The 21768-nt window shown below is 42.5% G+C and overlaps 3 protein-coding genes and 1 long non-coding RNA gene across 5 annotated transcripts in view; 2 read left to right on the forward strand and 2 right to left on the reverse strand.

The window, feature by feature from the left end:
• Positions 1-10278: 10278 nt before the first annotated feature.
• On the forward strand, positions 10279-11148 carry NUPR2 (nuclear protein 2, transcriptional regulator). Its single transcript, XM_036310503.1, has 2 exons — positions 10279-10617; positions 10926-11148. The coding sequence occupies exons 1-2, from the start codon at positions 10327-10329 to the stop codon at positions 10962-10964; spliced, it is 330 nt and encodes a 109-aa protein (XP_036166396.1). The 5' UTR covers positions 10279-10326; the 3' UTR covers positions 10965-11148.
• A 186-nt stretch (positions 11149-11334) lies between these two features.
• Positions 11335-16532, reverse strand: LOC118656823. 2 transcript variants are annotated; one of them, XR_004967705.1, is made up of 4 exons: positions 16201-16532; positions 15883-16091; positions 12837-13059; positions 11335-11743 (listed from the first exon to the last, which is right to left on the reverse strand). It is a non-coding gene; the product is annotated as an uncharacterized LOC118656823 (long non-coding RNA). The 2 variants fall into 2 exon arrangements; XR_004967704.1 differs by having other exon boundaries at positions 15813-16091.
• A 107-nt stretch (positions 16533-16639) lies between these two features.
• Positions 16640-21634, forward strand: CHCHD2 (coiled-coil-helix-coiled-coil-helix domain containing 2). The gene is made up of 4 exons (XM_036310502.1): positions 16640-16798; positions 19064-19313; positions 20327-20480; positions 21336-21634. The coding sequence occupies exons 1-4, from the start codon at positions 16749-16751 to the stop codon at positions 21344-21346; spliced, it is 465 nt and encodes a 154-aa protein (XP_036166395.1). The 5' UTR covers positions 16640-16748; the 3' UTR covers positions 21347-21634.
• The window catches only part of SUMF2 (sulfatase modifying factor 2), a 28320-nt gene continuing 24501 nt past the window's right edge, over positions 17950-21768 (reverse strand). Inside the window, exon 10 of the transcript XR_004967702.1 lies at positions 17950-18147. The gene's annotated coding sequence lies outside the window, so the exon portion shown is untranslated. The remainder of the gene's footprint in view (positions 18148-21768) is intronic.

Here is a 21768-nt window from a genome sequence, read left to right on the forward strand (position 1 = left end):
ACAATCAAGGCTTAACTACAACAAGACCGTGCACAAAGACACCTAGCACAGAAAGCCACTCTATCAACACAGGGAAGCATAAAAAATGCAGAGACAAAGAAACAGGTCACAAATGACAGAAATGGAGGAAAGCAAACTACTGGAAATAGAGTTAAAAACCATACTTTTAAGGTTTTTCAAGAATTTTCTAGAAACCGCCGATAAATTTAGTAAAACCCTCAAAAAGTCTAGTGAGACCGCCGATAAATTTAGTGAGACCCTCAAGTAATCTAGTGAGACGCTCGAGGATATGAAAAAGGACCAACTAGAAATTTAAGCATACACTGACTGAAATAAAGAATAGTATACAGAGTTCCAACAGCAGACTAGAGGACCACAAGAATCAAGTCAATGATTTGAAATACGACGAAGCAAAAATCACCCAACTGGAAAAGCAAAAAGAAAAAAGAATCCAAAAATATGAAGATAGTGTAAGGAGCCTCTGGGACAACTTCAAGCATACCAACATCCAAATTATGGGGGTGCCAGAAGAAGAGAGAGAGCAAGATATTGAAAACCTATTTGAAGAAATAATGACAGAAAACTTCCCCTACCTGGTGAAAGAAATACACTTACAAGTCCAGGAAGCCCAGAGAACCCCAAACAAAAGGAATCCAAAGAGGACCACACCAAGACACATCATAATTAAAATGCCAAGAGCAAAAGACAAAGAGAGAATCTTAAAAGCAGCAAGAGAAAAACAGTCAGTTACCTACAAGGGAGTACCCATATGACTGTCAGCTGATTTCTCAACAGAAACTATGCAGGCCAGAAGGGAGTGGCAAGAAATATTCAAAGTGATGAATACCAAGAACCTACAACCAAGATTACTTTACCCAGCAAAGCTATCATTCAGAATTGAAGGTCAGATAAAGAGCTTCACAGATAAGAAAAAGCTAAAGGAGTTCACCACCACCAAACCAGTATTATATGAAATGCTGAAAGGTATCCTTTAAGAAGAGGAAGAAGAAGAAAAAAGGTAAAGATACAAATTATGAACAACAAATACACATCTATCAACACGTGAATCTAAAAATCAAGTGAATAAAAAATCTGATGAACAGAATAAACTGGTGAATATAATAGAATCAGGGGCATAGAAAGGGAGTGGACTGACTATTCTCAGGGGGGAAAGGGGTGTGGGAAGAGACTGGACAAAAATTGTACCCCTATGGATGAGGACATTGGGGGGGGGGGAAGGACAGAGGAGGGGTATGAACCGGGTGGAGGGTAGCTATGGGGGGGGGGGGGAACAGGAACTATAATAATCTGAACAATAAAGATTTAATTTAAAAAAAGAAATCAATAAAAAATATATATATTTAAAGAAAAAATGGGTCTTGGATTTTGTCTAATGCTTTTTCTGCATCTATTGATATGATCATGTGATTTTTGTTTTGCAATTTGTTTATGTGATGTATCACGTTTATTGGTTTGTGAATATTGTACTAGCCTTGCAGGCTTGGAATAAATCCCACTTGATCATGGTGTATTATCTTTTTAATATATTGTTAGATCCGATGTGCTAATATTTTGTTGAAGATTTTAGCATCTATATTCATCAGGCATATTAATTGTCCTGTAATTCTCTTTCTTTGTAGTGTCTTTATCTGGCTTTGGAATTGGCATTGCGCTGGCCTCATAAAAAGAGCTTGGAAATGTTCCTTCCTCTTGAATTTTTTGGAATAGTTTGAGAAGGATAGGTGTTAGTTCTTCTTTGAACATTTGGTAAAACTCTCCTGTGAAGCCATCGGACCCAGGCTTTTGTTTGCTGGGAGTTCTTTTTTTATTACTGTTTCTATTTCATCAGTTGTTATGGGCCTATTCAGGTTTTCTGATTCAGTTTTGAGAGATTGTATTTTTCTAGGAATTTGTCCATTTCATCCACATTGCCCAGCTTGTTGACATATAGAGGTTCATAGTATTTTCTTACAATCCTTTGTATCTCTGTGGTGACAGTTGTTACTTTTCTGCTTTTGTTTCTGATTTTATTTATTTGGGTCCTTTCTGTTTCTTGATAAGTCTGGCTAACAGTTTGTCAATCTTATTTATCTGTTCAAAGAGCCAGCTCTGGGTTTCATTTATTTGCTTTGTACTGTTTTTTTCTTTTTTTAGTCTCTATGTAATTTATTTCTGCTCTAATCTTTATTTCCATCCTTCTACTCAATCAGGCTTTTCTTGTTGTTCTCTTTCTAATGCTTTAAGTTGTAGGGTTAGTTTATTATTAGTTTTTCTTGGGGTTTTTTTGTTTTGTTTTTTTTGAGGTAGGTCTGTAAAGCTATGAACTTTCCTCTCAAGACTGCTTTTGCTGTGTCCCAGAGATTTCGGGTTGTTGTGTGTTTTTATTTGTTTCCAGGAACTTTTTGATTTCTTTCATGATCTCATTAGTAACCCATTCACTGTTTAATAACATGCTATTTAACCTCCATGTGTTTGAATGTTTTTGAGTCTTTTTACTATAGTTGATTTCTAATTTCATTCCACTGTGATCTGAGAAGATGCTTGATATGATTTCAATCTTCTTGAACTTGTAGAGACTTGTTTTGTGTCCTAATATGTGGTCTATCTTTGAGACTGACTCATGGGCACATGAGAAGAATGTATATTCTGCTGTATTGGGGTGAAATGTTCTATAAATGTCAATTAAATCCATCTGACCCAGTATGTCATTTATTTATTTTTTAATATATTTTATTGATTTTTTACAAAGAGGAAGGGAGAGAGATAGAGAGTCAGAAACATCGATGAGAGAGAAACATCTATCAGCTGCCTCCTGCACATCTCCCACTGGGGATGTGCCCGCAACCCAGGTACATGCCCTTGACTGGAATCGAACCCGGGACCTTAAAGTCTGCAGGCCGATGCTCTATCCACTGAGCCAAACCGGTTTCGGCATCCAGTATGTCATTTAGAGTCACTGTTTCCTTGTTAATTTTTTGTCTGGAAGTTCTATCCAGTGAAGTGAGTGGGATGTTAAAGTCCCCTGCTATGACTGTATTGCTGTTCATCTTCCCTTAAAGTCATCAAGAAGTTTTTTTTTTACATATTTAGGTGCTCCTATATTGGGTACATATATGTTATATCCACTTGTTAGATCAATCCCTTTAGTATTAAGTAGTGGCCTTTGTTGTTTCTTGTGATTGCCTTCATTTTGAAGTCTATTTTGAGTATTGCTACCCCAGCTTTTTTCCTGTTTCCATTTACATGGAAAAAATTTTTCCAACCCTTCACTCAACCTTTTGTTCTGAGGTGGGTTTCTAGTAGACAGAATATAGTTGGGTCATGTTTTTGTGTCTATTCAGTTACCATACGTCTTTTTATTGGAGCATTTAATCCATTTACATTCAATATTATTGATAGGTATTTATTTATTGCCATTTTAATTCCTTATGCCTAGGTTTCTCTCTATTTCTTCTCATTACAGCAGTTCCTTTGGCATTTTTGACAGTGCTGGTTTTTTGGTGGTGAAAAACTCCTTTAGTCTTTTTTTTTGTCTGGGAAGCTTTTTATTTCACCACCTATTTTAAATGATAGCCTTGCTGGATATAGTAATCTTGGTTTCAGATCCTTGCTTTTCATTACATTGAATACTTCATGCCATATTCTTTGGCTTGTAGAATTTCTGATGAGAAATCAGCTGACAGCCTTATGGGAGCTCTGTTGTAGGTAACAAATTGCTTTTCTCTTGCTGTCTTTTTAAGATTCTTTTTTTTTAAATATATTTTATTGATTTTTTACAGAGAGGAAGGGAGAGAGACAGAGAGCCAGAAACATCAATGAGAGAGAAACGTCGATCAGCTGTACCAAGGTACATGCTCTTGACCGGAATTGAACCTGGGACCCCTCAGTCTGCAGGCCGACTCTCTATCCACTGAGCCAAACCGGTTTTGGCAAGATTCTTTGTCTTTAATTTTTGGCATTTTAATTATAATGTGTCTGAGCATGGGCCTGTTTGGGTTCTTCTTGCATGGACTCTCTTTGCCTCCTGAGCTTGTGTGACTTTTTCCTTTACCAGGTTAGGAAGTTTCTTGCTATTATTTCTTTAAATACATTCTCGAGCCCTTGCTCACTTTCTTCTCCTTCTGGCACTCCTATTATGTGAATATTGTTACATTTCATATTGTCCCACAGCTCCCTTAAACTGTCTTCCTGTTTTTTAATTGTTTTTTTCTTTTTGGTTCTCTGATTTTTTTCTACCCTGTCTTCTGATTCACTGATCTGATCCTCAGCTTCCCTAATTCTGCTGTGTATTCCTTCCAATGTGTTCTTTATTAGTGCTATGTCATTATTTTTGACTGGTCTTTTTTCATAGTTACTATATCTTTTTTCATGCCATTGAGTATCTTTGCCATCATTATTCTTAACTCTATATCTGATAAATTTCTTATCTCTATTTTGTTTGAATCTTCTTCAGGATAAGTCTCTTATTCTTTCATTTGGGTGTGTTTGTTTTTGTCTCCCCATCTTGGCTTCCTGTTTGGGTTTGTGTCTATGTATTAGGTAGATCTGCTACAACTCCCAATCTCTAGTGCAGGACAATGTCAAATGCTGTTTCCGACTGGCCCTGAGTACCCTGTTTGGAGCTATCAGCAATCCTCAGCTTGTGGCTAACCTCTGCTGTGGCTGTGTGTCTTTGGAAAGGACCAAGATGTCCACTAGGGTCTGCTTTTTTCTAGTCCCAGGCCCAGAAGGAGATTAGGCAAAGACTCTAAGCCTCCAGAGATCTGCCTCTGCCTGCAATCCAATTGACAGTCTTAATTTGCCTCAGGCTATAAATCACAGAGTAAGGTTAGAGCTCTTCCAACAGGGTGGGGCAAAAACCACCTGGATAGCAAAGGTCCATGAAGAAAGATGCCTCCACAGTGTGTAGGAATGACTCAGCACAGGAAAATGGCTGCACTCTGAGCCCTAACCTCAGAGCCCCCAACTCTGGACTTCCCTCACACAGCTCCAGTCCACTTTGCCCTCCCTCTACCAGAGCCCACGGTGAATGGCTGCACACAAAATGTGCGATGGCCCTTTAGGAGGGTGCCTGCCTTTCTAGCCATCTCCGGCTGGCAGTCAGCAACCCTGCTGCTTTTCACAGCCAGATGTTATGTGGCACCTTTCTCAGTTCTGGTTCTCTAGGCTGAGAAGCCCAGCTTGGAGTTTAGACCCCAGAGTTCTCAGTGGGAACCCCCCACAACTGAGATATCCCTCCGGACTTTCAGCTGCTGTCTGTGGGAGCTCAGCCATCCCTTTCACTTTTCTACATTTCCAGTCAGTCTCTATGCAGTCTCCACTTTCCATCATTGGTTATCAGGGCTCTCCCCAACTAGTATTCAGTTGAGTTGATTTTTCAGGGTGGTTTTTCTGTATTTTAGTTGTATTTCCAGTTTGGTCCTGGGAGAGTGTCAGGGTAACTTACTCTTCCGCCATTTTTAAGACTCTCTACTTTTAGCATTTTGATAAATTTCCCTTCAGTCATTTATAGATAGATGTGTTTTAAAAATACTTCCCTGGGATACTAGAGGCATTTCTTCAGAAGCTAATTTTTCACTTACATCATTATTGAACACTTTCTCCTGACATCAAATAGCCTAATAAAATGTTAATTGCTGATAAAAGTCCTCTGGATAAATACACAGCCCCACATTTTCTTTGAGCAGTCCCACTGGACACTTGGATAGTTTATCTTTCATTTTTTGTTAACATAAATTTATTTTCTCACCATTGTAAAGGCTGGAAGTCCAAGACCAAGATATTACCAGGGCCCTGGGTTTTATAGTGAGACAATGAGCTTTAGAGACTGGTAGAAAGAAACTTATTCAAGCTTGTAGAGAATCCAGCCACAGCACACTCCTGGGAGATGAAGACACCAAACATCATGGTCTAAACCTGGACACATGGTCCATCAAAAAGACATCTCCAGCCCCATCCGCCCATCCAGTTTGGCTCAGTGGATAGAGTGTCAGCTTGCGGACTGAAGGGTCCCAGGTTCGATTCTGGTCAAGGGCATATACCCGGATTGTGGGCTCGATCCCCAGTAAGGGGCATGCAGGAGGCAGCCAATCAGCAGTTCCCTCTCATCACTGATGTTTCTCTCTCTCTCTCCCTCTGAAATCAATAAAAATATACTTTTAAAAAAAGAAAGACAGCCGAAACCGGTTTGGCTCAGTGGATAGAGCGTCAGCCTGCGGATTGAAAGGTCCCAGGTTCGATTCCGGTCAAGGGCATGTACCTGGGTTGCGGGCACATCCCCAGTAGGAGATGTGCAGGAGGCAGCTGATCGATGTTTCTCTCTCATCAATGTTTCTAACTCTCTATCTCTCTCCCTTCCTCTCTGTAAAAAATCAATAAAATATTTTAGAAAAAAAGAAAGACATCTCCAAAAGGACACCCTCTAGTTGCACTGGATTGGACCATGTTGGATATTGTTAACTAATCCCTGAGTTGCAAGGTTAAAAGAGATGGTTCATTTAAGTAACACAAAAATTCACCTAAATGGCCTACTCAGGGTCACCTGAGAAGTCCTTTGTGTCATCTGGAAATGGGTATTCAAAGTGTAAAAATACCTTACAGCTTCATTGCAGATCCAAATTTACTGCATCCTTAGCAAGTACCACTGGAAAGATGAATCATCTTTAATCTTTATAGTAAGACTCCTACCAGTTAGACTTTCTTCAGCCTCACCAACCCGCATACCTGGAAACCCAGACTTCAACCCTCCTCTTTATTTTATCTGCCCCCAAAACTGAGTGAGAATAGAACATGACTGTTGTGGGGTTTTTTTAAATATATATTTTATTGATTTTTTACAGAGAGGAAGGGAGAGAGATAGAGAGTTAGAAACATCGATGAGAGAGAAACATCGATCAGCTGCCTCCTGCACATCCCCCACCGGGGATGTGCCCGCAACCAAGGTACATGCTCTTGACCGGAATTGAACCTGGGACCCCTCAGTCCACAGGCCAACGCTCTATCCACTGAGCCAAACCGGTTTCGGCGAACATGACTGTTTTTAAGATGTTTTAGGAATCTCTTTGATTAAATAAATAGTTGGCCATATTTTCTTTTGCTCCCCCAAACTCTTATATTAATCCAGTGAACAAATTTGATTAAACATTTTGTTGCCACACACTGTGCTAGACACATGGATCCCTACAGTCATGCTCTTCAATTCATGGGAAGGACAGACAGTAAACAAGAATCAGCCACACTGTGGTCAGTGCTATGAAGACGACAAAAGTGATGGGCTGGGTGAGGTAGGTAGGAAGCCCTCTCTAAGCAGGTGATATTTGAACTGAGACCCGGAGCATGAGAATAAGTCAGACTGTTGATTTTTGTCTGCATCTTACAGATTTTCATTTCTAGTAAAAGTAAATGTCAATATTGAATATCCCACATAAACAAAACGTTCTTTGGGGGTTCTTTCATTTTTCCCTCAGAAAATAAGGGTCATGAGACCAAAAAGTGAGAAAACCACTATGGTTTACCTCCAGCCATGAGTGGTACATTTCTTTCTTTGACCTCATAAGGTGCCATTGTGATGGAAATACAAACCACCCCTTTAAGGTACTGGCTGGGCTGAGGTTTTAGTCTGTTAGAGCCCAGGAAGCTGATTGGTGGTGACTTTTTGGAGTTGGACTAGTTGGCTTGTTTTCTCATAGTTGTGTTTTGTTGTTGTTGTTTTTTCATTGTTTCTTTTTTTTTTACTTAAATTTTTTTTCTTTTTATATTTCATTTTTTTATTTTATTTTCTCCTCCTCTTCTTCTTCTACTCATCTTCCTCCTCTCTTTTTTTCTATTTTCATCACTGATCCACTTTAGTGAGTACAGATCTCAGAGAATATTTTTTTATTTCTTTAAGTCATCATGTCTGATGACTTTGTAGCCATCTCTGCCAATGAGGAGTGCCATATTGGCAACTACCTCATCCTCAACACCTTTGGCAAGGGATCCTTTGGAGAGGTTAGGCTGTCACACTCACCAGCACAGAGATGGCTGTAAAAGTTGTCACCTGGCAGGGTTCTCTGATGTTCTTCAAGAGATTCATTCTCTTAAGAGATTAAATCATCCCAACATTACAAAGTTGTTTGAGGTCGTTACCATCAGGACAAAGTCTATATTTTCATGGAACACGCTAGTGAAGGAACCTTATTTGACTATTTAGAGAACTGTGGCCCCATGATAGAGAAGAAAGTCTAAGCCATGTTCCAGCAATTATTATCAGTGGCCCGGTATTGCCATCAGAGACACATAGTACTTCAGGATCTGAAGCCGGAGAACATTTTTCTAGATGGTGAGATAAGGGTTAAATTAGCAAACTTTGGCTTCAGTGGGGAATTTACAGAAGAGAAAAAGTACATTCTGTGGCACCATCTCCTATATGGCCCCAGAGATCTTGCAGCTCAAAGCCTATGAGTGCCCGAAGATGGACATCTGGAGCATGGAGGTAGCACTCTACAGGATGGTGACGGGAACTTCTATTTGTGGGGGGAAATTTTGAAGAAGTTAGGAAGATCTTGTGTGGGCACTTCTTTATACCATACTTCCTGTCTCTGAAATGTCAGACTTTTACAGAACTTAATAACTCTCAACTTCAGCCAAAGATCAACAATGAAAGACATAATGAAGGACCACTGGGTCAACATTGGCCAGTCAGAGAAACTGAGGCCATACTTTGAACCACCCTGAGGTGACTTAGACCCAAAAGTAGTCCAAATAATGAAGACATGGGATATGAATAGCATGAGATAGAGGAATCACTCACAGGAAGAATATATAACAACATCATGGGCACTTATCTAATACTAGATAGCATGAAAACCCCAAGATCAGGGGAAGGCCCTGAGCCTCCCCAGACCCCAACATTAGTCTTTCCCCAGCACAGGGGTTTCAGACTTCAGGGCAGAATGGCCGAGACCCTGGAACTCCACCACTCAGCCCAGAGTCAATGATGCCCACTCCCCCAGGAAGTCTGGGAGGACCACCACTCCCCCAGGCAGCATGCAAGCGAGGATGGCCACTCCCCCAGACTAGAAGAAACGATGACCATTTACCCAGCCAGCGTGAAGGGAGGAATTCCATTCCCTAGCCAGTCCCAAAGGAAGGACCACACAATCTCCCTATGCAGCCTGGAACCAAGGATTGCCACCCTGAGCCAAATCCTCCAACATGACCCTGGGGGGCCCCCACCACCCACAGCAGCAGCAGCATTGGTGGACCCCCAGAGGGGACAACCAATGAAAACTGGCTTCAAGCTGGGCAGCAAGATGATGGACTCCAGCCTCTTCCTCTGGCCACGGCCAGGGCCCACAGGGGGTGGGCTTGGAGGTTCTTAGGTTTTTCTTAAGATTCTTATGCTATAAGTTGTCCACTGACAAGCAGCATCTCAAAAGGACAAGAGTGAAGTCAATATAATTTTTTACAATAGTGGACAGCCAAAGCATGACCAGCCAAACATGCTGGGGCAATCAAGCAGTACTTTCTGCATTGTAAATGTTGAACTTTAAAGATGCTGAGCTCCAGAGACAGGCCATGTGGTGTGGGAGATGAGACAGAAGCTGGATGTAAGCAGCAAAGCACGAAATACACGCTGTATTTCTGGAGAGACCATGGAGGTGTGCTGACTGCCGAAGCATTCTCTGCATGGCATTCACGTCAGGACGGTATCCCGCATCCATGGCCTTCAGAAGCATCTTATCCAAAATACCCTGAGCTTGGAAGACTGCCTGGAGCCCCCTGGGGGGGTCAAGAGGAGAAGCTGTCCTCCCTATGAGTCCGCCCTTCGGCTCCCACCTGAATGAAAACTTCAGAGACTGGAACTGTTTTTCCTGGGGCCATTCTCCCTGCCCTGCTCTCCTTTGCTCCTATGTTTGTAGGGGTTCTTATTAAAGTATTTAGCTCTCTCAAGTTTCCTAATGAACTTGATGCTCCAGAGAGAAAAAAAAGATGTCACCAGGCTTGGTTTCTCCTAAGGCCTTTCTCCTTGGCTTGCAGATGACCACCTTCTTGCTCTGTCCTCATGTGGCCTTTCCTCTGTGCATATGTTTACCATTTTTGGCCAACATAAAGCGAGTGCAGGATCGGATTTTGCCAAGTGACCGTCTCCGACGAGGGCACACAGACCCAGGCGGAGGAAGGGGTCACGTCTGACCCAGCGGGAAGCCTGAGACCTCGTGCAGGACGCAAGCCCAGCTCTGTGACGTATGCCTAGGTCCCGCCCTGTCAGGCGAAGCCAATCGCAGCGCGGGGCGGAGGGGCTCCAGAGGCGCGCGTGCGCCGGCTGCGGGCCAGCCGGGCGCGATGGACCGGGCCCTTCCCAACGCCCCGAGTCTGGCGCAGCCGCTGCCGGCCGAGGTGTGCTCCGAGGAGGAGCTCTATGACTGCCCCGATTACTACTACCTGCGCGACTTCCCGGCCAGTGGGGCCGGACACAGCAAGGGCCGCACGCGGCGCGAGCGGGAACTGCGCACCAACTGGCCGGTGCCTGGCGGCCACGAGCGCAAGATCGCACAGAAGCTCCTCAACGGCCAGCGCAAGCGGCGCCAGCGCAAGCTGCAGCCCCGGCCGCGCACTCGCCTCGCCTGCGCGCTGGTGCGTACGGGCCAGACCCTTGGGGCCCGGGGAGCCCCGTGAGCGCGAGCGCCGCGGGCCACTTCCTTGGTCCCCTACGATTCGACCCGGGCACAGTCGCCCCTTCGGAAGCGGCCCCGCCTTAGCGAGTCGCAGGTGGACCCCGTTAGCCCGCAGCTTATCTCCTGACTGCAGTTGGAATGGTGGAAGGGGCTAGGGAAGGTAGAAAACATCTTTTTAAAGAAATACAAGTGAGGGGTTTACTTCCAGTGTTGATGCTCGGACCAAAGAAAATAACTGATTTTTGTTTCTGTCTGATTTTTCTACAGGATACCGAAGGACCTGATAAAAAAAAGTCTTTTCTTTGACTCCCTCTGCAACTGGTCTTAAGGGGAGAGAATCCATGTTGGTCAACAGAATTTGGTTTTGGCATCGCTTAACTTTACTGCTTCAACGGCCAGACTCTGGTTGTTAAGTAACATCCAAGTGGGTATGCCTTTTTAGGGTTTTTAATTAAAAGAGAGCAGCAGCAAGAGTGGCATTTTAACTCTTCTAGTGTTTTTTTTTTTTTTTTTAGTTGCTACGGTAACTAGTTTTAAGTCTACAAATATTTGCATTCTTCTTCCTAAAGAAAAGGTCACAAAGATGAATGGGGGGAGGAGAACAAAGATAAGAATTTGTACAAGATTTCAACTCAAGTGTGCAGGTTTAATATTTGTTTTCCAAGAAAAGAAGTACTTTAAATTGTAATAGTGTCTGTTGAACCTAGTTGCTAGGTTCTCTGCACTTCACATGGCACAACAATCCTTTGAGGTGGACACTATCTCCATTTTAGAGAGGGGATTCTTGAGGCTCAGAGAGTTCACATATCTTTCCAGAGGTTGCACAGCTGGTTAGAAAGAAGATGGGCATCACAGATACTTTCGTAAAGCATTCACTCTTTCCAGCATCACAATTTTCCTCAACTGTAGACAATGTTATGTGGTTCAGAACCAACCACAAACCTCCATGTCCAAGGAAAACAGTTGAATTTTAGTTTTAAAATTATACAGAATATGGCCAGGTACCTTTCCTTTATCTTCATTCTGCATTCATTCAGCCCTTGGCACCCAGTGATGAGTCCGTGGTTAGGAGAGAAAGGTGTGTACTGGAAGGAGCAATCTGAATATTAATCCTAGCTGTGAACACCACTCTAGCAGTCAGCAAACTTCTGACTACTTTCAAGTTCCAAGTCTCAGGTTTCTCATTTGTAAAATGGGAATAATATTGGATTACCTTGCCAAATTGGATTATAGATAAAATATATGAAACATCCGACACAGTTAAGGGCCTGACACATAATAGATGCTCAATAAATGGTAACTACTTTTACGTTTACAGAATACAGTCCTTCCTCTTTGGTTACAAAGTCTTGATTATTTCACTCACTACATTAATTCTTTTCAATATCTCCAACATCAGGCAGTGTGTTATGGTAGGAATCGCTTTGGAGTTAAACTATACTGACTTGGTCAAGTTGCTTAAACTCTAGATTAATCTACCAGAAGACCGTTTTAATCGTATAAACCCCTCAATCTTATAGGATAAAAGGCCTAGATTTCTTACGTTGTGCTGGAAATGATCTATTGGATTTTCTTAAGTTTTGACACAACTTCCAAAAAAACACTGATTCTTAATACAGGTCTTCTGTCCTCTAAACTCACCATAATTATTCATTTGAATCTGTGCTGTTGTATTTAGCATACTATTTCCCCCTTTACAGTTTTAATCTTGAAACTAATTCCACCTATAATTATTTAAATGCCACTTTCTTCCTGAAGCCTTCACATTGAATGTCCATTCTTTGAAATCCTGTAGAACTTCACATAAGCACCCCTTAACTACTTGTTCATATAATACTTTGTATTTTTAGATGAGTTAAAAAAATTCATTCTTTTTTGTCTGATATCTGCAAGGCACTGTATTTATATGTCTTAGTTATAAAAACAACCACTACATTTAGAGTATAAGAACCTTAATGTTTCAAACATTTCAATTCCTGCTGTAAAGTACAGCATACTCAGACAGATATAAGCCATGTTAAAGCAACACTCTAATGTGTGTTAACTAGATTTTGCTCATTTTAGATACTAGAATGTGTACAGTTTAAATATAGTAATTGTAGAAATTGTGTATTAATTACTTATTGCTGTATAATAAATTACTCCAAAACCTAGTGGCTTAAAAGAACAAATACTTACTATCTCAGTTTCTGTGGGCCAAGGATTCAAAGTAGCTTAGCTGGGTGGTTTGTAGCTCAGCATTTCATGAGGTTGCAGTCAAGCTGTTGGCCAAGACCAGTCATGGGAAGGTTGCTTACTCACGTGGCTACTGGCAGGCCTCACTTCCTTGCCACATGAGACTCCATGAGGCTGCTTAAGTGTCCTCATGATGTGACAGCTGGCTTTCCTCAGAGTAAGTGATCTGAAAGAGTGAACAAGGAGGAAGCCACAGTACCTTTTAAGACCTACTCTCCGAAGTTGCACATCAACACTTTTGCTTTTTTCTAGCCATTCAAAGTAAGTCATTAAATCCAGCTCACACTCAAGGGGAGAGGGATCAGGCTCCACTTTTTGAAAGGCGTGTTAATTTGTGGGCATTTTAAACCACCATGGTGTTTAATATAAATATGTTCACTGAAGCAAAGTTGGAAAATATGGACACACAAAAAAGAAGAAAGCACTACTCAATGGATATTCCTTGGGTGTATATAATGCCAGGCTTTAAGATACATATATTTTCTCAAAATATAAACATACTATGTGTACTATTTTGTAAACTGCTCTTTCATTTAGCATATTGTTAAGATACTTTCATGTCAAATATTCTTTCATAACATTTTCAATGGCTGCATAACATTATATCTATGTACTAGCAGCCTGGTGCACAAAATTCATGCCTGGGTAGGGTCCCTAGGCTTGGCAGGCAATCAGAGCCAATCGGGGCCTTCAGGTTGCCGGCAGGGCCTGCCTTTGTTCCGCACTGTCCCCTGGTGGTCAGCACATGTCATAGTGAGCAATCAAACTCCTGGTCTCCTGGTCGAACTCCCAAGGGGACACTTGGCAAATTAGCCTTTTATATATACACTGAGTGGCCAGATTATTATGACCACCTGACATCTGTAGGCAAATTAGCTATAATTTCATGCTGAAGTTGCTAGAGGGCCAGACCATTATAAATAGGGAAGCGGGTTGTTTACCACGACAGAAGTGATTTTTTTCTGAAGATAACGCGATTTAACAGCCTTTGAACATGGGATATATTTGAATGTGAGTGGCCAGATTATTATGACCACCCCATCAGTGCTTTGTTGGGCCACCTTTTGCCTTCAATACTGCGGCGATTCTTCTTGACATTGACTCCACGAGATGTTGAAAGGTGATGCGAGGAATCTGACACCAACAGTGCCTGATGAATAGCACTGTCCAGTTATGTGAGATTTGATGGTTGTGGAATCAGCTGCCTGATGGCTCTTTTAACTTCGTCCTTGGATTGAGATCTGGTGATTGTGGGGGCCACCTAAGCAAGGTAAAGTCTCCCTCATGTTCTTGAAACCACTCCTGCACAATACGAGCACCGTGGCATGGCACATTGTCTTGTTGGAAGAAGCCATCCCCATTGGGATACTCCATCAACATGATAGGATGAACTTGATCAGCAATGATACTTAGGTATGCTGTGCTATTCAGACGTTGTTCCACACAAATTAAAGGGCCCAAATCATGCCAGGAAAACATGCCCCAAACCATAACACTGCCCTCACCAGCTTGAAGGGTTGTCTCATGCATGTGGGGTGCATGCTTTCATGCTGTTTCCGCCAAATTCTCACTCTGCCATCTGCATGATGCAACTGGAAACGTGATTCATTGGACCACATGACTTTTTTCCAATGCTCGACTGTCCAAACCTTGTATTCCTGTGCAAATTGGAAACGTTTTATCTTGGTAACTGCAGACAGCAAAGGTGTTTGAACAGGCCTTCGGCTTCCATATTCCATACAACGCAGTGTACGGCTAATTTGCCTACAAACATCAAGTGGTCATAATAATCTGGCCACTCACGTTCAAATATATCCCATGTTCAAAGGCTCTTAAATCGCATTGTTTACCCATATCTTCAGAAAAAAATCACTTCTACTGTCATGGTAAACCACCTGCCTCCCTATTTATAATGGTCTGGCCCTCTAGCAACTTCAGCGCGAAATTATAGCTAATTTGCCTACAAACATCAGGTGGTAATAATAATCTGGCCACTCAGTGTATATGTAGATAACATTTAATTCTATATTGTAGGGCATTTAGATTGTTTATACGTCTTTCCTATTTTACATATATTGTTAAATACCCTTACACTTAATTTCTTCTCACATATATGACTCAGTTTTTTATGTTTTTCACAATTGTTTCTTACATTCCTAGACATGGAATTTCTGGAACAGGATTTGTACAGTTTTAAAATTTCTGTTATCACTCAGCCAGTGTCGCTCAGTGGTTGAGTGTCAACCTGTGAACCAGGAGGTCATGGTTTGATTCCTAGTCAGGGCATATGCCTGGACTGCAGGCTCAGAATGGGCTCTTGATAAGTGCAGTAAATATTCTACTCAAATTAAGTAGATAACAGAAGTTTTATTTTTTAAATATATTTTTTGTTGATTTCAAAGAAGAGGGAGGGAGAGAAACATCAATGATGAGAGAGAATCATTGATTGGCTGCCTCCTGCACGGCCCCTACTGGGGTTCAAGCCCGAAACCCAGGCATGTGCCCTTGGCCAGAATTGAACCCAGGACCCTTCAGTCCACAGGCCGACGCTCTATCCACTGAGCCAAACCAGCTAGGGCCAAAGTCTTATCATTTATAAAGCTTTAATTTCTTTAAGAAGTCCTATGAAAATAAAACTTGGTTTTTCATGAAAAGGTTTTGCATTTACCCCCTGGATTCCACAAACACCCTGCTGTTGCTGGAAAGGTTGTGTTAAACTCTGCTACCTCTGGTGGAAGGGGGGAAATTTCTGATGGGCATCCAAGAAGAAATGGAGGTTCCACCTCTGCTTTCCCACCTCCATAAATTCCACCCCATCCCCAAGGACTTTCCCATGAAGCCCTCCTTGAAATGCCAGCAGCCAACTTTTCCCCTATACTGCAGAGGCTCTAAAATGTGATTGTTAAAAACATTTCATACCAACTATTACTGCAGCACAGGCCCCTGGGGCCTTGGCAATTGCTGTTCCCTCTGCCAGGAATGGTCTTACCCTTGGTAAGGCCTGGCTTGCTGCCCCACTTCAAGGACTGTGCTTCCGTCACCATCACCCGACCTGTACAGGCGCTTGTGTCTCTCCTCCCTGGATTTAAACTAAGGAAGCTGTCGTCTTGTTTCATTCGGCGCTGTCTCAACCCAGCTGGCACTTGTAGATCAGAACGTGTTTATCCGTGAATGCTACCTCAATTATGGGCACAAATCCTATAAGATATGTGAAATGGTTGAAAACGTATAGTAATGCATACACGTACAGCACGATTAACTTTTGCTGACTGGATCCGCAGACAACAGAAATACAAAAAGAACTAACTTTGTTTCGTCGATTCTTGTCTCAAGTTTTCACTTTCCCTCGGTTCATACTGCGTGCCCACACTGCCTCAAAAAATATTTATCTAAATGATTTAATGCTGAGAAACGTGAAGTAACTTGCCCCAAGGTCCAGTGGTAGTCCCGACAGAGGTCTGACTCTCAAGGTTGGATGTGACGTACCACGTTAGTCATACAAACGTTTGAAGGAAGACGCACCGGTCCTCGGACCCTTAACCAGCGACCGGTTCTAACTTACGCTAGTCTGGGACCGGCAAGTTTGCCACAGGCACTTCCGGTTTTCTAAACAGCCCCGGCGCCCAGCTCCTGACGCCAACCGCGTGCGACGAGGCGCCATCGCGTGGTCACGCTCTTTCAGTGACCTTCAGGGCCCTCGGAGACGTCGGCAAACGGAAGGGCCCTGCCTGTGCGCTGATTGGTCGCGCGCTTCCAGCCCCGCCCCCTGTCTTCCGCTCTCTCTCTCTCAGCAGAAGCCGCCGGGATCTTCTAGGAGTTTCGCACTTGCAGACACCGACCCGCTGCGCAGTTGCGATGCCGCGTGGAAGCCGGAGCCGCACCTCCCGCATGGCCCCTCCGGCCAGGTGAGGTCCTCGCGGGGCTGGGGGCTCTGTGGGCGCCGTGACGCAGGGTGGCAGGGCGGCGGCTGGCGGAGGCCGTGGACCGGGCGTCTGAAGGCCAATGCGGCGGGGGCCCGACTTCGTGGCGCCTTTGGCTAGATTCTCCCCATTAGTGGCAAGTTTTCTAATTTCGAACGCCCATGAGTTATTGCTTAAAATATTTCGTAGCTCATTTTAAGTTAAAATAGCCAAGTTGTAAAAAGTGGAAACGGGCTGAAACGTTCGAAGTAGCAAAAAAAAGTGTAGAAGAAAGGTAACAATCGGGAAGATGATCGGATTTCAATTCAGGGAATAATCTGTGAGCACCTGCCATGAGCAGTGAGCCTTTTGGGGTCTCAGCCTACGAGAGGACACAGTCACTAAGGCCCTCACGTGTACATGACGATTTCTAATTTCTAAAATACTTATAAAATGTACTGCCAGTTACACCTCATGGTAACCCTAGAGATCGGTGTTACCCCGACTTGACAGGAATAAGGAAACAGCCGACTCGGAATAAATTCCTTGTCTAAGGTCATGCCTCCGGGAAGTGGGAAAGCCAGTGACCAGTTCAGGACGTTTAGCACAGGCCCTGTGGCTTCACTGGACTGTGTTCATACAGTGTGCTAGGAGTGTGAGAAGGGGTTCGCTTGTGAAAAGAAACTTCTGTTCAAAGGGCAGATAACCATATTTTTTAAAATATATTTTTTATTGGTTTCAGAGAGGAAGGGGGAGAGAGAAACATCAATGATGAGAGAGAATCATTGATCAGCTGCCTCCTGCATGCCTCCTCCTGGGACTGAGCGGCAATCCAGGCATGTGCCCTGATGGGGAATCGAACTATGACCTGGTTCATAGGTCGGTGCTCAACCGCTGAGCCACGCCGGCTGGGCAATAACCACCTTTTTATAAAGTGAAATCATAAACTTTTGACCTGGCCTTATTTGGGGGAAGAATTTGAAAACTGGTGGGGGGGGGGGCATAATTTATATGAAGATTTTTTAAAAATAGATATTTTATTGATTTTTTACAGAGAGGAAGGGAGAGGGATAGAGAGTTAGAAACATTGTTAAGAGAGAAACATCGACCAGCTGCCTCCTGCACTCTCCCCACTGGGGATGTGCCCGCAACCAAGGTACATGCCCATGTCCGGAATCGAACCCTTCAGTCCGCAGGCCGACGCTCTATCCACTGAGCCAAACCGGTCAGGGCATGAAGATTTTACTGAAATAGTTGAAAGCATCCAACTGTCCTACAGATGGAAAATAGTTGAGGTTAATCTTGGTATAACAGTTCAGGCAAGTCACTTCGTCACTGGGCTTCAGTGTTCTAATCTGTAAAATGAAGGATTTGACCAGATTACTTCCCCAGATGACGAAGTGCAGGTCTTCATTCAAATGTTACCAGCTCAGGGAGATCTCCTTTGACTGTCCTTAAGTTATGACATCCCACAACATGCCCCCCCTCGCTCCCTATTTTTTCCTTAGCACTTGGGATGAATTCTGTGAGAATATTTTAAACTCTTAATATTTTACAATTTTTATGAAGTATTGGAAAAACTGTGTTCTTTAAAGATACTGTGGGCTATTGAATACATGGAAATGGTTGCAAAGAAGCAGGAAAAAATAGTTTATACTTAGTGGTTACAACCCACACAAAAGGTTAGAGAGAAAATGTAGCCGAAACCAGTTTGGCTCAGTGGATAGAGCATCGGCCTGCGGACTCAAAGGTCCCAGGTTCGATTCCGGTCAAGGGCATGTACCTGGGTTGCGGGCACATCCCCAGTAGGAGATGTGCAGGAGGCAGCTGGTCGATGTTTCTCTCTCATCGATGTTTCTAACTCTCTATCTCTCTCCCTTCCTCTCTGTAAAAAATCAATAAAAATATATTTAAAAAAAAAGATGTAACAATAGTTTAGGGCATTGGTCGGCAAACTCATTAGTCAACAGAGCCAAATAGCAACAGTACAACAATTGAAATTTCTTTTGAGAGCCAAATTTTTTAAACTTAAACTATATAGGTAGGTACATTGTTATTAACTTAATTAGGGTACTCCTAAGGCTTAGGAAGAGCCACACTCAAGGGGCCAAAGAGCTGCATGTGGCTCAGGAGCCGCAGTTTGCCGACCATGGGAACTTTAGGGAATTGTGTTTTGTAAAGTTTTTTTGTATGTATGTAGTATTACCTTGACAGTTTCCAAACCTGGGTTGGAAGTAGGAACTGCATACTTTTTGTTCTTTACTTTCACAGCCGGGCACCTCAGATGAGGGCTGCGCCCAGACCAGCACCAGCAGCTCACCCACCAGCACCAGCTGCACCATCTGCTGTTGGCGCACCTGCTGCTGCACCCCGGCAGCCAGGTCTGATGGCCCAAATGGCAACCACTGCAGCTGGTGTGGCTGTGGGCTCTGCTGTCGGCCACACGCTGGGTCACGCCATCACTGGGGGCTTCAGTGGAGGAAGTAATGCTGAGCCCTCGAGGCCTGACATCACTTACCAGGTAAGACTTTGGGTGGCATTGCCCTTCAGTGGTATATTTAATGAGGAAACCTAGTTATTTGTAAGTTCCTTGTGTGTAAGAACCATGTGTAAATTTAGAATCCACAATGCTGTTAAACAGAAAATGTTTTATCAAAAGCCACGCTTGGCAGTTGAGTTAGTGCCTCAGGCCAGCATCAGTAAGTACTGTATAAATTTTCTTTTTTCCCAAGATGTAGAACTCTAGTAGTTCAACCTGATTCACTGTAAAACAGCCATTTTTTTTCTTATTTTAAATATTTTGTCTTGGTTACCCTGAACTAATTCAGTCTTGATCTTTGTTTCCTTTTTTATATATTTTTATATATTTTTTTATTGATTTCAGAGAGGAAGGGAGAGAGAGATGGAAACGTCAATGAGCTGAGAGAATCATTGATCGGCTGCCTCCTGCACGCCCCCTACTGGGTATCGAGCCCGCAACCCGGGCATGTGCCTTTGACTGAAATTGAACTTGGGACCCTTCAGTCTGCAGTCCGACACTCTATCCACTGAGCCAAACCGGTTTAGGCCAATCTTAGTTTTCAAAAAAATCTCTTTAGAAGCTCTCTGCTCTCTGATCTCTTACCTGACATTTGCCACTTGCCTCTCTGAGGTTTGTGAATTTTCTCCTCTGATGAGCATGGGTGTGTACCTTGTTGTAATTGTGTTATACTTGAAACTTTCATCCACCTATTTTTCTATAGTAGTCCCATTTTTTCCTCCATGAAACTTCACTGGTCTTTAAATGCCTAGATAACCATTTTATTTTATTTGCATTTTTTTTCTTAAATCTTGCTGATTACAACTGGAATTTTGCTAAAGCTAATTTTCTGCCTTGGAAAGATCTCACTTTCCATGCTATTAGCTGAAAACTTTAATTTGCAGCTGGGTTTAGTTCTGTTTCCCAGTTAACCTCAAAGACAGTGGATACTGCTCTTTGTTCAGGGTTAAGTCTGATTTCCTTTCTAAACGTTTCTGAATGTTATGCCTTTGCAGGAGCCCCAGGGAACACAGGCATACCAGCAGCAGCAGCAGTTTGGCCCATGCCACTATGAGATGAAACAGTTTTTGGACTGTGCCCAGAACCAGGGTGACCTTAAGCTTTGTGAGGGTTTCAGCGAGGTGCTGAAACAATGCAAATTTGCAAATGGTAGGTGATATATCAATTCATGATTGAACTTGCATAGGCTCGATTTGTTTAATGGTTGTGCTCCTAGATCCTATAGAACTTAGGGAATCTGTGTTTAATAAATTAAACTGACAAATTAGAGGAGATTTTGTTAAAATTACTCTAAAGATAAGCTAACTTCTAACAAACTGGTGCAGAGATTTCTAATCATTATCTTAATCCTTTACCAGTTATGTTCTGAATCTGATTCTTCCTTCAATAGGTATAGATTAGTGTGTCGGATCTTATTAAGGATAACTGCATGTGAGTTATCTAGACTTAAGGTTATGAATACAAAATTCTGTTTTCACCAAAGTCCAGGAATGCACATAAAGACTAATATTGGCATTCTGCATGCCTTATTAGACAAGTTTATTAAGTCCCTCACCGGAATTCTGCGATTTAGGCTTTGCAGAATGTCAGCTCGTTTTCACATAATTTCCTTCCATCCACCTAAGAATACACCATCTATTAAAATGTTTATTTTTATTTCCCCCCTTCATTTTGGGTAGGATATAAGGGAGAAGTTATCCTTTCAGGTGGTTGAACTGTGGAAGTAAGAGATTGCATGTCCAAGTTTTTCAGAATTCTTTGATGAAGGGATATCCAGTATCAAACTGGCTATATTTCTGCCTCAGGACTCTGTCCCCAGAAGCACATGTGCCCTGTCTTTTCTCAGCTGTGACAAATGCAGAATGTTTTGTTGGTTATAGGATGCCCTCAATAACTTATTAAAGAAACTCTGGGTTTTTCCTCTCCTTTCATAACTGGGAGGGCTTCAGTTTTGTTAAGACTATACAGCCAGTGCTCTTCTAAATGTACCTTTTTTGTTTGCAGGATTAGCCTAACCAAGAAGGTCGCATTGAAGAAATGGGAAATCATCTCTCATGTCCAAGTTAACTTAGTATAAAAATATATAATTGATAGTGAAAGTATAAAACTACTTGTTAACTCTCCTGTGTCATTAATAGTTTCCTTGCCTCAGAATAGCAGTGGCAGTGGAAGAGAGTATACTTACTGTGTACAAGTTCATTAAGATGATAATTCAGTTTGGGGCTGAGCAGATGTTTGGCCTCCTCTAACCAACTTTTGTGATGTTTGTGAATCAGTTACAATAAAGTGATTTTCTTCTGAAATGGTGTCTGATAAATGTAAGGTAATAAATTTTAGATATAGTATATGCATCCTGAACATATGTATTTTGCAGAAGAACATAATTGTCTCAACATGTCTTTATGTTTATCTAGTTTATAGTCTCTACATGAAATTA

Source organism: Myotis myotis, unplaced genomic scaffold, assembly GCF_014108235.1.
Source record: "Myotis myotis isolate mMyoMyo1 unplaced genomic scaffold, mMyoMyo1.p scaffold_m19_p_5, whole genome shotgun sequence".
NCBI lineage: Eukaryota > Metazoa > Chordata > Mammalia > Chiroptera > Vespertilionidae > Myotis > Myotis myotis.